The sequence below is a fragment of the Aythya fuligula genome, chromosome 1 (genome assembly GCF_009819795.1).
Source record: "Aythya fuligula isolate bAytFul2 chromosome 1, bAytFul2.pri, whole genome shotgun sequence".
NCBI classification, from domain to species: domain Eukaryota; kingdom Metazoa; phylum Chordata; class Aves; order Anseriformes; family Anatidae; genus Aythya; species Aythya fuligula.
The window spans coordinates 48,824,055-48,838,671 of record NC_045559.1 but is presented as its reverse complement, the minus strand read 5'-3'; the positions used below and the strand labels follow the sequence as shown (position 1 = coordinate 48,838,671).

The window sequence follows — 14,617 nt, the reverse complement described above, 5'->3', positions numbered from 1 at the left end:
CCAACATAGCAATTTATATGTTAGAGTAATAGAATTCCAGATAGATAATGTAACTAACTACAGCATAATATTAGGAAATATATTTTCTAGGCTGAAAAAAGAGAGCAAGTATATGTGACAAAAATTGGAAACCATTTGAGTGCAGCAAGGCACACTGAATGCAGGCATAACACTGGATATGTCTTGGAATTTGTAATCACAAACATGCAAATTGGCTTGCTAGTCATCTTCAAAAAATTTACCTCTTATTGTTTGTATTTTTTCCTTCTAGCTTCATACAAGCTTCTGTGGTCACTGGAATCTCTGCAGATGATTGTTGTTGTGGTGTTTTTCATTAAAAATGAAGAAGAAGAAAGTGGTAACAAACTGCTTGGAATAGTGAGAAAGAAACAGAAAATGCTAGAGAAGTTTATGAAGCTGGTCAACTCTTCGTTTTTTGTTTTTTGTTTTTTGTTTTTTTTTTTTAAATTATGCTGGCAGCGTCTATAAAGGATTTTTATTTCTGCAGAGCCAGATACATTAAAAAACACTTACAGGCTTTTGATGAAGTCATAATGCAAACTTCAATCAAGTTGGCAGATATGTCAGAAATGTCTGGGTACTTCTCATTTCTTGAGCCTCACTTTTTTTAATGCTTTTCTTTACAGTGCAACCATCCATACGCTGAGCTGAGGTGTTAACACATCTGTGTTAACTGTCATCATTTCAAAATTAACTCATACCTAATATGCATTTCTGGCAAAGCACTAGGTATTTGTGGCTTGGTTAGCTATTGACCATAGTTGCAGTGTTATTAAGGTGACTTGACTTATTCTGTTTTACATACTTCTTCTAGACATAGTTGCTTCTATACATGATAATCCGTTCAAATCAGTTTGTAATGCACTTTGGTAATTAAGTGAAACACATGTCAACTTTATGATGGTAGTTGTGCATTCAGACTGGACAGATGAGTGGTCTGCTCCTCCCTCCTTGCAGTGGAAGAGGCTGCACTTTTTCTGAACCATAAAATATCAGTGGTGAGAGTTAAAGGAACCATGGGTTAGGAAAAATTAACATCAGACTTTCAAGCACAATGATGCTTTTTACATTGTTTTAGAGATCCTCTTCATAGGGAAAAAGGCAGTGTGTTTTACTGTTTCATTTATAGTCTTCTGGCATGACAAATGAATAAGGTGAGATGTGGCTGAAAGCCTACATCATTTAGTTTCCCATTTCCTTTATATTGTTTGATTCATCTGTGGTAGCAGAAAGATTTGAGCATGAATATAGTCATGTGATTCAAAAATGATGTGATTTAGGCCTGTTATTGGAATCTGAGAGGGAATTTCACCAACTTTCCCAGAATATTTAGAACATCAAGACCATTGCAAATAGAGTTATGAATGCAATAAAACTGCTCAACCCTCAACTAAGGTTGATTTATCTTGTGAAGATCAGTGCAGTAACAAACCTATTTTTCATTTTACATTGAATTATTTAATTCTATAGATATTTTTCATTCTACTATGCAATCAAGATGGGACAAATTAGCCTAAATGGGGATACTTGGGGTTTTCTTTTTGTTAAACTGTTTCCAGATATGAAGTCAGCTGGTTGTATCAAAGGTGTAAGACATAAAGCAGTTGGTAAGAACAGCTCTTCAACTTAATAAATTTGTCCAAGGAAGTATCGTGAACTTTTGTCTTCATTGAGACTAACTGGGATTTGCCAATTAAAAGTCCTTAGGATCAATCCGCATATGTACAAAGATTGTTCCAAAGACAGACAAAGACCTTTGAAGAATTCATAAGGCTATCCATCCTACAGTCATATGTCATCAATTGGAAAAAAATCTGTTGATATCAACCCAGCTGAGGGAAAGCAACCATTAACAACAATTTTATTATAGAAAACATAATGTCCCTACCAAGAAAACTCAGTACATTCACATTCCATTGTCCCTGAATGTTTTTAGTTCTAATAGATTAAATTATCTAATAGATAATTTTGAAATCTCTTTGGAGAAGGGTTAGTCTTTTTTGTTTGTTGGTTGGTTTTAAAACCAGATAGTGTCTAAAGTGTCATAATCTTTGGCTGGAACTTTAGGATGCTTTCCGATATTGCCCATTAGGACTTATAACAATGTGCATATATACCTCTAAATACCCACACTGTAATATGTATATTTTTTATTTGTTGTAAGTAGAAATTAATTTCCAAGTACAAGCAGATGATCGTTATAATTTAATTAGTAACACTGTCACACAAAATTTTCTTTTCAAAAAATAAATTACTATGTTATTACTAAATTAAAGAACATAGGTAAACATGCATATATACTGTAGAGAATTTTTAAATCTTCTGTATTTTTTCATATAGATTGAACATAGAGGAACAGAAAATATTTTGCTAAAATGGCAGAAGTTTCCCAGAAATCACATAAAATGAACCGCAATAATAAAGGTTTTCATAACAGGATTTCAGAAAAAGAGATTATTTCTATGTTGGGTTTCTATACTGGATTATATACAGAAGTGCACTGGAGGAGAACAAGGCCTGAGGCCTCTGAAAGGCCTTTGGGGGAAAAAAAAAAAAAAAGACTCTGAAAGTTGCAATTCTCAGCACTTTTAAGGACCTACTTTTAAGTAAATGTTTTATCTTCAAAGAAAAAGTATACCACATGCATAGTTTAAAATGTTTGTTATAAAGGCCAGTCTTGAAATGTTAAAAATATACGCAAGATGTTGAAGAGCAACTAATTGTTCCTATCTACAAATGCAAGAAGACTGAAATAATATGACTGATGGATAGTCTATTATGCTGGCTATCAGAAATAACAAAAATGTCATATTGTCCCAGTGAACAGTTGAGTCAAATATTTGAGATATGTATTAAAATATGTATTAAAATCCCAGTATATAATCCCAGTATATCTTAGAAAACAAAACAAAATAATAATAATAAAAAAAAACACAAAACAAACAAACAAAAAACCATAAACCTAACAGAGAAGAAAATTAATAATAATAATAATAATAATAATTAATAATAATAATAAAGGTGTCTGCTTATATCTCTCTTGTTAGTGAGTTGTGAATTTGCTGTGATAAATACCTCTCCAAAATTCTGCTGTGATAAATACTTCTCCAAAATCCAGTGTTATGTACATATATATGATAATTAAATACTGCTCTGAGTTTGTTGTATTTGCTTAAACTGACACTCTTCCTATACAAATATTTGGTTAGTTCAGAAAGTAAGTTGTGAGTAGCTGGGGAAGGGAATGTTTTCTCTTAATTTCCTAATTTTATATTTATTACTGTTATATTAACTTGACATTTTAATTTCTGTGAAGAACCTACTCTGTGATAGGGAATCATTACTTTACTTGGTTTTATCTCTAGGGAAACAAAATATAAACCAAATACTCAATGACAGTCCTAAAACTGAAGAAAGAAATTATGTCAACGTTAGAAATGGAATACCGAAGAAAGAAACAGCACAAAATTGTCACTTTGATAGAGTAAGATTTCATGTCATATTCCCTTGTAAGGATTTGAGCTGGATAAGTGTATTTCAATTTTGAAATCACACACTGAATAAGTCATATATCAATATATATTTGGTATATTGTTTTGGGGCCTACATCTCACACATTTCATGTCTTAAAATACCAATATCAGTCTTCCCATCTTCAAGGGATGACAACAATTTATGAATTATTTACATGATAAGTAGCTGTTCATTGTTAGACAGTGACTATCCTAAAGACTGACAGTTTTGATAGATAGTGTTCATGTAAAACATGATTATTCTATCAAATATTTAGCCAAGTGTATCCACATTCTTCATGCTAGTTACTAGGTAACAACTACATGGAGATATAATGATGTTAATAGGTTAGATATCACAGGTTTTGACAAGAGAGATAGAGTAGGTAAGAATTCTTTTTGGAATATTTTGAATAGTACTACAGATGTTTTTCAACATATTTGCATTAGGAATTCTTAGGTAAAGTATTAAGCATGTCTTATGTAGATCCAAAATCTCTTCTAAAAGAAGAACAATCTTTTCAGCTGTAGAAAAGATGCAAGCAAAGAACAAATTAAAGTCAAAATAAAACTGTTACTTCTTGATTTATGAGTTGGAACAAGTTTCATTCCAGCAAAACTTGTATCTTAGAGATCTCACAGCACAAGACTGACACTGAAATATGTTTATATGACAACAGCCTGCAGTAGTCGGAAACATATCATGATGTCCAATGGAATTGGAGGCTGAATTTCATTTCCATCCAAGCGTAGATAGCGGAGGCGAGGAATGTTACCATAAAAACCATAGTCTTCTGCTACAGTAATTGAGACTGGGCATATCTGAGTACCATTGACACCTGAAAATACAGATTAAACATGTTAGGTAATTTCCACGGGAAGGATTCATGAAGATAAAATGTGTTTAGAAGACAAATATGACAGCCTTTCACCAGTATTTTTATGGGAGTCACTTGTTGTCAGAGTTGGAAAAACACAGAATTAACAATTAACTACTTTGTTGTTAATGTAATAAAACATGTTAAATAACGTAATCCAGAACAGTGAATTGTATATTTAATGTTCTGTAATTATGACTAAAAGGTACTAGATACATAATTTTTTCTTGGACAGAGATTTTTCTTTGACAGAGACTAGCTTAGACAACTGTCTGTATTTATTGAGACATAGCTCTTTGACCTCAGAGGGACCAAAACAAGGCTAATGCTGAGGAATTTCAAACCTCTTACTGCAATTATACTGCACAATTTTTAGCAGATATACTTCACTGAAGATGTCATATTCAAACTGATAACAATATTGAATCAGAGGACCTGTTCATATGTCTGTATTTTCCTGTTCTTTCAAATTCCTCAGTACAGTTCTCTTTAATTGCAGTAATAAAATGTGCAACGGAATATACTTTTTCCTAATTTAAAAGCCAAGACATGCTTAAAATTCTTTATGAATCACACATATATTAACATTCATAAAATAATAATAAAACAATAATTTGAATTTGCTTATATTCATATGGGTTAAATAGATTGGATTCTTTACATTGTCTCTCCTAAATTACTTCCATCACTTAACAAAAATGTTTTTCACATCTTGTCTTCAGTTATTGTATAGCACAGCTGACCTATTTCAGCCTTATTCTAGAAAATACTGGCGGTGTTTGCTTATTAAAGATGTCAAATTCCTTGGACCAAATTACAGTCTTTAGTGATTAATCTGACTGCATGAAGATCTTGTTGGCGCCAGACCACCTGCAAAAACTACTTGAATAGAGAATGTAACAGATTTTTATTTTTTTTTCTGAGTACCCTAGAAATAGAAAAAGAAAAGCTTTTTGCATTTTTTCTCCCTTATACATGTATTTAGCAATAATAATATCCACATATTATATCAATAATAGTATATCCACAATATCTGATTACAAACCCCAAAATTCATTTAAAATAAAACATGATTTGATTTGATTTGATTTGATCAAAAGAAAAATAATATTTCTGAATAACATAGTACAGATGTTTGCAACATCTTGGAAACAAACATTATCTTTGTCATGGAAACTAGATAAATACATCTATTCAGGCAAGGACTGAATATTTTATCAGAAACATTATATCAAATCCTCTTTGCCTATGTTGTGAAATTTTATTAATTCATCAGATATTTTGGGAAGGCATTTGATATTCTTGGAAGAAACAAGGTACAACTTTTTTTTCATGTGTGAAAATGAAGCAGGAAGCTTGAGACTATCATTATGGAAATGATATTTACATGGTATTTCCAAGTTTTACAAATGAATCAACATTATGTAGCAGAAAATACATCTTCTCAAGTCAAAATGCTGTCCCTAGGAAACAAGATGGCTTCAAATGAACTCTAAACCTCTGTGTTCTCTGATCTAGAGAATATCTCAGTATAATAGTCTTCACTGGGTTAATTACTCCAACCTTAATGTGAGCAAGAAATTATGTAACAAGCAACCTGTGAAATGATTTCTTGATGGTGTGTGGTATGAAGAGGTTTGGTCTTTTACTGTTTTCCTCCTGTAAGTAACAAATCCTGCCAAATTATCAGAAGAGTAAAAGTCTCTCTTTCTTCTCGTTCAAACTTGGGGTTCATAGGTATATTGATAAATTTTACCAGCAGACGCAAGAGGGACAGGGCAATCCAGTTGTATGGAATGCATCCACCTAAACTGATCTATGCAGACAATAGTGTCAGCCTAAGCAAATCATTCGACTCTGTTTATAAACTTTGGAAAGATGGATACATTCAAAAGGTGATTCAGATCTCCCTAAGATGGATTGAATTTCCCTCTGGAATTGTGTATCACTTTCCATTTCCTAAGTTGGAAGACTGTATGACTAATTCAAAATAGATACTATAATCTGGGATGATTTATTCAAATAACATGAATCCATACGTGGTCAACAGTATTGATAAGTAGAATATTTAAAAATGAGGTTCTGGAGCTGCTATAGAAGAAAGCTTCCTCATTACTTACCAACACTGTGTATCTGCTGAAGAACCAGAAAGAATCTTATTTTTTTTTTTTTATCAATAAAACTCATAGCCTCTCAACATTTAGAAAATGAGTTTATATAGAAGATTAATCTGTTATGACATATATGATCAGGAAGATGCTTCTGGTTTAGTCTTGTAACCTACAGCTGCACCCATTGTGATCTAGCTCAAATAGTTGGACTTCCTTTTTCCTTCTTATATATTAACTACAGCAGCCAAGGACAAACATGGCAAATTGTATGTTTCTGGGTTCTTTCAGCAAAGAAGCTAGTAGCAGTTATAGCTCAGGGGTCTGACAATAGGTCAGAATCTAGAACTTGAACCATTTTATCATTTTCTTCCAAGTACTATATAATGGATTCTGATAGAAAAGTATTGCTGCTTGGCCCAAAGACTTCTTTTTTAAAAAAGTTTATTTGACCATTTTATACACAGCTACTTAGAGTAAATCCTCATTGGAAAAAAAAAAAAAAAAAGAGCAACCTTTCAAAGTGATTAAACAGTTAATGAATGTCCCATTTTGAAAAGTGGTAAACACATTTAGTAATGTAAATCTTGTAGAAAATTATTATGACAGACTAATTGGAAAATTAGTCTCAATGGGTGACTTTTCCTGGTTTTAACCTATTTTTTATCTTATTAAAGAAAATAAAATAATTTGGTAGGTTTTTCAGAGGGTCTGTGTTACCTGGACACAAAACACATCTTAATTGGGCAAGTTATATTCCATTGATCTTAATTTAGTATCCATTTAAAGAGACAGGAGATAAAGTCTACTCCTGAGGCCATTCAGTGAAACAATTAAGCTAAATCTCTTTGCTGCCAAGGCGGCAATGAAACATGTTCAGTGACAATGCATGTCATGAGCCCTAACTTTAATTAACTGTTAGGCTTTTTGCAGGCCAGTTAAATATGTTTGGGTTGTACAAAATTTATTTGTCTTTATGAGGTTTCATACATTTGATTTGCTGCATTCAATTAAATTATTATTAGTTATCTTCTGGTATGTTTTTCTTTGATAGAGCAGCCAAATTGTTATTTTTAGTATCTTTGTGAACTAAGGTAATACAACAGAGAAGTAAGGAACCATTTATTCAATTAAATCAGTGTAACAAGATGAAAAATGTGGAGAGGTGAATATATTCTGTGAAGTGATAATTAGAAAGTGATTACTTTGATTTTGACATGAAACAGCTTACTGTACTGCCTAGCAAAAGGCAACCACAGATAAGTAAACTAAGGGATTTAAGAACTTGGATCTTATAAGGATCTGCAGAACTTGTGAGCAGATGCTCTCTCTACCCTATATACCTAACTACCATGTTCTTGCTGTACAAGGATGAATGCCTGAAACATTGCTAGAAGCAAAATTATGTCATGACGGGCTTCTATTGCCTTGAGAATAAAGTCTTGTGTCATTTATACAAAGAAGACATTTGAGGAGATAAGCATTAGTAGAATGAAGTTTCTGTAAAGTTAGTTAAAAGAATTTTCAGGAAGAAAGGTTAATGATAAATACCAGCATTTCATACATAAAAAAAATAAAACATGGGTAGGATATTCAAGCTTGAAATATTCAATAGCCACAATGTTCTATTAGAAAAAGACCATTTTGACTGCAGATAACATTTTATTCTGCTTTAAGGGTCTCTCACATTAGGTTCCTTTTTTTTTTGTTTAGGTAACAGGTAAAAGAGAGATGTTCAAATCAGCTGATATTTGATTCTGTTAGCTTAGTGAAGCTTCTAAGATGCTCATGAGCTTTGGAAAACTAGCAGTCTATATGTATATATATATGTATGTATATATATGTATATATATATATATGTATGTATATATCAAAATGTGAAGGGAAAAAATTTCCTTAAGCCACCTGTATTTCTGACCTTCTGATCTGCTTGTATTTTATTTTATTTATTTATTTATTTTCAGTATTAGAATTAGCAAATCAAATGTGGTATTACTTACATAAATATATTTGGTTGTCATATTTAAAACTGACTTGAAAATTAGCCCATGGGAGGTTTTTTGCTCATCTCCCTATAGCCTGTGGCACATTTTTACTCTTTGTTTTCAAATAGTAATTTTTGTAGTTAAACAGTCATTTTCAAAGAATTAATGTTAATGACAATACACACTTACTTTTGATTCTGTTGTGATCAAGGTGAAGGTGCTCAAGACGAGCATTGATAGGTGGAATTTTAGTGAGCTGGTTATGAGACAGCTGTAAGTCTAGAATAGATGAAACATTAAACCCATTTGGGGGAATACCATCATCAGATAACTTATTGTAGTTCAGCCTAAGGAACGTCACTTTGGGTATTGCACTGAAGTAGTTTTCTGGTATCACTTCAATGGAGTTGTTGTCTAAAAACAGCTGCAGTGTGTTAGCTGGAATGCTTAAAGGCATCTTTTTAAGGGAATTTTTTGCTATGTTGAGTTGCATAAGACTGTTGAGTCCTTGGAAGGTGTCACTTTGAAGAGCGCTGTCCAACAAATTGTTCTGGTGCAGATCTAACATAGTAAGGTTTTCCAAGTTGCTGAAGACTCCTTCTGGGATTCTGGAGATTTTGTTTCTAGCCAGCCTTAGCTGTTCCAAGCCCACTGGTAATGGAGCAGGCACCTCTTCCAATTCATTATCTTCAAGGAACAAGTAAAGCAGCCTTTTCAGCTTGCTCAGCACACCACTCTCAATTCCACTGTTGGTAATTTTATTCTTGTTCAGATTTATCCACCTCAGATGAGTGGCATTCACAAAAGGCTTATCTGAAATTGTTTCAATTAGGTTGTTTTGAAGATAGAGGTACCAAATTCTTGCTGGGATTGCAGGTATTTCTTTAAGACCTTTGTTATCACAGTATAATGCATTGGGGAAACTAGGAGGACAAAAACATTCTTGTGGACACTCAAAAGTGTAGTGAGACCAATGTTCAGGATCCAGGTCATCATAAACTTGTCTCACAGTTCGAGTCCACACAGAATGAGCTAAGAATAAGAGCAAAAGGCTTGGACAGACTTTTAGAGTCATCTTTTGCCTTGGAAGGGGAGAAAAACAATTAGTTGTTTTAACACAATTCTCTAACCATATACCAGATTAACAAAACTGTATTACATTGCAAATAATATTTCCTTTATGAACAGCCAAATTCAGTTACCTATGGAATTAGTATAGCATGTTCAGGACAAATTTAACAGTAATACAAGTGTTAAATGTTAAACATTTTCCTGATTCAACTTAGTTTTTACATTTACTACCAATTTAACAGATGTTCTTTCAGATATAATTTCAAAGAATCTGGAAACACAGATCATTTCTCTGACAATAAATCATTACTTCTTATAAATTTATTTAAGTTTTCCTATACAGAGCTGTTTTGCATAAGCTAGTTAAGGAACTGTATTATTTTCAATAATGCTATCAATACTATGATGATCTTTATGCCTTTGTAGTAAGTGTTACTCCATTTAAAATTAATCATGAAATCTTTTTCTGTTTTTCCTCTGTCCTAAATTATAATGGCATCTGGATCAGATTTTCCAGGTCTTTTGTCATCACAGAAAAGTGAAAGATCAAAGAGTGTTTTAACAGCTGTTTGTTGGGCATGTTCTTAAACAGCTTGGACGGAATATGGAGTAATCCCTTCCCCTCCCTCCCTCTTTCAAATCCAAAGGTTTTTTTTTGTTGTTGTTGTTGTTTTTTTTTCTTTTTTTTTTTTTTCTCTAAAGCAAACAGCCAAAATAAATGCCTGATCTAAATTACAGAAAAAGTAAGTCCTAAAGAAAGTATATCATATACATTCATGCTTCTTGTATCAGTTTTACCTACTTAATTACTTGCTTTGTTTATACTCTTCTATCATTAAAAAATGAGCAACATTTTCAATGATAATTTACTACAACAGGACATATCTATGCAGCACAAAGGCTTCACAAACTCTGTTGTTTGTTGTTTTTTTTTTTTTTCTTTTTTTGCAATGAAGAGGTAAGAGAGAGCTGAGATTTCTGGTCAAATAAAGAGATTAGTTTTAGCAAAAATAATATTTAAATACAGAAGGAATTCTCTCATATGGTTAATGAAAAAGTAAGGTTAATAGCTCAGTTAATCTCTGCATACCATATGTAGTCATTTAATAGTTTTCATTTTTGTTATTACCAGTAACAAGTGCAGTATCCTACAGATCTTCCAGCCCTACATTCTGCTATCTGGAAATATTCCAAGTATTTGAAGAATAGCATATTTAAGTTACACAGTGAAATAGTACTTTAATAACATTTTAAAAAAGAAATATAAAGTAATTTACCTTGTTAGTCAAGTTCTTGGAGCTATCTGAAGCCAGTTAAAAATCAGTGTTTGGCTCCCTTTGGCTGCTAATCACTGTGTTTTGCTTCCTGTTCTTCTAAGAATTAATAGCATATAAAACTTGAAATGAATGCTAACATTCCCAGCTGCATTACCATACACACCTTATTAGCTATTGTTTCTAATTTGACATTGCTTCAGAATTTGGGCTTACCTCAGCTTTCTTGGATCTTCTTTTCTTTCTATTGGTCACTGTTGTTAGACCGTAATAGCCTGACTCAGGCTACAAGCTGTGTTCTATGAATACAGCCTAATATATACGCATCAGTGACTACAGCTTTTAACCCCTAAAATAGCTAAGGCACCTCAGCACCTAAGCAAGAAAAGACAGGAAATACTGGTTTTAATGTCAAACAGCCACAGAGCTGAAGTAGTTTGATTTTTATAGTTTAGCAGATGAGAGGAACTGGTCTAGATGAAACAGGTAACACAAAATGTACCTTTATTCAACATTTTTGTCAAATGATACTTTACATGCAAAGCTTGCTTGCATCATAATTCATTCTCATGATACCTGAACTGGCCACAATGAATGAAAAACAGTGCCATCTGCTCCTACGGAAATCTTTTATTTGATTTTGATCAAATGCAGATGCTGCCATGCCATTTAAAGACATAATTCTTGATTAAGAGAAGAAGATAGCAAAAGCATTTGCTAAGAATTTTTTAATAACATCTATTTCTATTTCTCTAAGGATTAAAACATGCTTTTTTTTTTTTTTTTTATATTTTTGCATATATTTCTTCAAAGACTTCATGCTCTCCAGTGCCTCCTGCAGTGATCTCTGTTTTTAATTATCAAGGCACATATTAATTATCTTGTTTTATCATCGATCTGAAGTAAACACTTTCCAGCCAACTTGCTTTCCAAAGCATAGACACATATTTCTGATGTTAAGTACTTTATTTTCTTTTCTGGTACAAACTTAAAGTAACAGATGAATATAAGAAAAACTAGACATTCAAAGACAGAGCCTAAGTATTTTAAGGAAAAAGCTAATGAAAATACTCTAAAAACAAAATATATCCTCATAACTTTGATGTTTATATTAGTTATAAAATTCATATAATGTATTAGAGTTTAGTCTAATTCATTTTAATAATAAAATCTCTAACAAATTATATCATAATGTTTAATACTTTGATTCCTGAGAATGTCTAAAAAAACAACATTTAAGAATAGAAAGAAATATCTAGTAATATAATCTTCATTTTAATCCTCACTCTTCTGTGTTATCTTGCAAAAACAAAACAAAACAAAAAGGTGTAAATCAACTCTTAAGTATGTGTTCAGCTTCCAGTGACTTCAGTAAGGTTAATGTTAAACACATAACAAAAATTTGTTCATGAGTAAATATTTGTGCTACTTTGTATAGGAATAAAATACATCCTCATTACCTGTTATTTTTACATAGTTTACATGTAAGTATGTGCTTAAAAACGAAACAAGTGTTTATGTGTTCCACCCTGTTAGAAGTCCAGACTCATCCAGCATACAAATTATTAGGGCTTTCTTGTAAGTAAGGGATAAAACTGATTCCTTCATGAGTGCTATGCTGAACATTTCAAAATCTTAAATTATATGAAAACAATCTACACCTATACCTCAAAATTAAAGTTTCTATCTTTGAGTAGATGCAATGCCTGTAAACAAAAAATTATATGTACAACATTCCATTTTTCATTATGTGTGCCATTTTAAACACCTAGGCCTTAAAATGTTACCTTTGACATCCTGCAGCAGTCATGGTGCTGCATATTAATTACAAGAAAGATGGTCAGCTAGACTCCACAGAAGAGAGGTGGGTAAAAGCAGAAAGTGCTACTGTATTAATGTTACAATAGCTGTGAGTTCAGTAACAAATGATTTAAGGAGGCTTCAACATGAAAAGTGTATCTATGATTCTTGTCAAAGCCAGACAGTACAATGCAAATCTGGTTTGTATTTGTGCTAAATCTTCATGGAGTGCATAGTGAAGATATGGACTTTCTGCGATCTGTTCACCATTAAGGAACAATCCAAGACCTTCACAAATGTTATACTGAAAGGTTTTAAACAGTGAGTACTGGTGGCAGATATCTTCTGTGACACACTTAAATACAAGTTCCAAGATGTTGCACATTTAAAAAGAAAGAATTTATCTTATACTTCAGGAGGGTCTGAATTTACCCTTTAACCTGCTAATCATGTACAGATGTTCATTATGTTATCACAGAAGTCATGGACAAGGGACTTTTGCCTTACCTTGTGACAGGTGGTGGTATTATTTGAGTGAACTACTGTTTAGCAAAGGAGAAGCAGGTCACAATGAGACCTTTGTGGATCTGGAGACCATAAATTTGATCCTTATCAAACACATATGTTGCCATCCCTTTTAAAGATGCAGTTCCTCACTAGGAGAAGAAAAGAACAAAAGCATTTGCTAAGAGATTCTTTATAAGGTGTATTTTTTTTACTGATGCAAACTGTAGGAATAAATAAATAAATAAATAAATAAATAAATAGAGACAAAAGTCCTCAAGATCAATAATATTTTCAAGAATATATCAAGAATGTGATGGCTGCAATATGTATTCTCACATGCACTCCCAAGTTTTGGAAAGAGCTCTTCAGGAACATGTGACTGTTTGGGTGCCCAAGCAGATGTTGCAGAAAAGCCTACTTTCCATGAAGCCATTAAGATTACCCACAAATTCTCCTTCATGCATTTGTTTTGTATGGCTCTCCATCATCTTTATTATTTAAAGGGTGAAATATATGGTGATAAAGTTTTACAGACTAATAAAAGGCCATAGCCAAGATTTCCAAAAATGACTAATGGTTTAGGAGGCTTTTCAATGTGAGTATCCAACCTGAGAGACTTTCCAGAGCCTTATTTTCAGTAAGAGGGGACTGAAAGTTTTGTGTTAACAAGGTCACTTTTAAGTTGCAAAGCTGAGCAATCAAAGACAAATATCACAAAATGTTTCTGACATCGTGAACTATCTCTAAAACTGTATTTCAGCATCACAGAATTGTAGGGTTTGGAAGGGACCTCAAGAGATCGTCGGGTCCAACCCCCTGTGCTTGCAATGTTATTGCATGACAATAAAAGGAAGTGCAAATATGAATATAATAAAAATCCTGAAAATACCTATTCCATGGATCCTAGACGTCTTTTAAAAAATATGGCTGAAATTATCCTAGTTTAAGAAGAATGTCTGAAACTATTACAGAATTTTTGTTCCATATTTCTCCCACTGGTCCACATTGCTAATCAATGTCATAAGAGTCACTGTCAAAAAAAAATCAGAGATTGAGGGACACCAATAACCACAGAGGGCAATAAAATCTCCTTGAACAGAGTGGTGTACTTGTTTGGGAATTGAATAGCCCATATGATTAAGAAAGACTGGAATGGCTAAAAGGTCAAAGACTAGAAAGACCCACAAATAAGAGACATGGACAACTGAGACTGCTGTAAGAACAGTTGCTCTGTTTCAGTATCAACATTGCTGACAGGGAAGAAATGCGTTGCTTTCTTTCAATAATGGCTGCCATATGATTCAGATTTAGTATGAAGCAAGGTCTGTTAAACATCAAGCATGTGTATAGTTCATTACCAGCAAACCCAGGAGTACACTGCAAGCAGAGCTAATTCACCAGCCCTGTGGACTGCTCCATTTAACAAAGACTGCAATCCCGTGTGCCTAATTTGAGTACTAC

At 32.8% G+C, this 14,617-nt stretch overlaps 1 protein-coding gene across 3 annotated transcripts; it reads right to left on the bottom strand.

The window, feature by feature from the left end:
• Window positions 1-2,989: 2,989 nt before the first annotated feature.
• On the bottom strand, window positions 2,990-11,133 carry KERA (keratocan). 3 transcript variants are annotated; one of them, XM_032207518.1, is made up of 4 exons: window positions 11,066-11,133; window positions 10,853-10,948; window positions 8,694-9,586; window positions 2,990-4,372 (listed from the first exon to the last, which is right to left on the bottom strand). In XM_032207518.1, the coding sequence occupies exons 3-4, from the start codon at window positions 9,577-9,579 to the stop codon at window positions 4,200-4,202; spliced, it is 1,059 nt and encodes a 352-aa protein (XP_032063409.1). In that variant the 5' UTR covers window positions 9,580-9,586; window positions 10,853-10,948; window positions 11,066-11,133; the 3' UTR covers window positions 2,990-4,199. The 3 variants fall into 3 exon arrangements, with proteins under 3 accessions (XP_032063409.1, XP_032063407.1, XP_032063408.1); XM_032207516.1 differs by lacking the exon at window positions 10,853-10,948 and having other exon boundaries at window positions 11,066-11,127; XM_032207517.1 differs by lacking the exon at window positions 11,066-11,133 and having other exon boundaries at window positions 10,853-11,046.
• Between the last annotated feature and the right edge of the window lie 3,484 nt (window positions 11,134-14,617).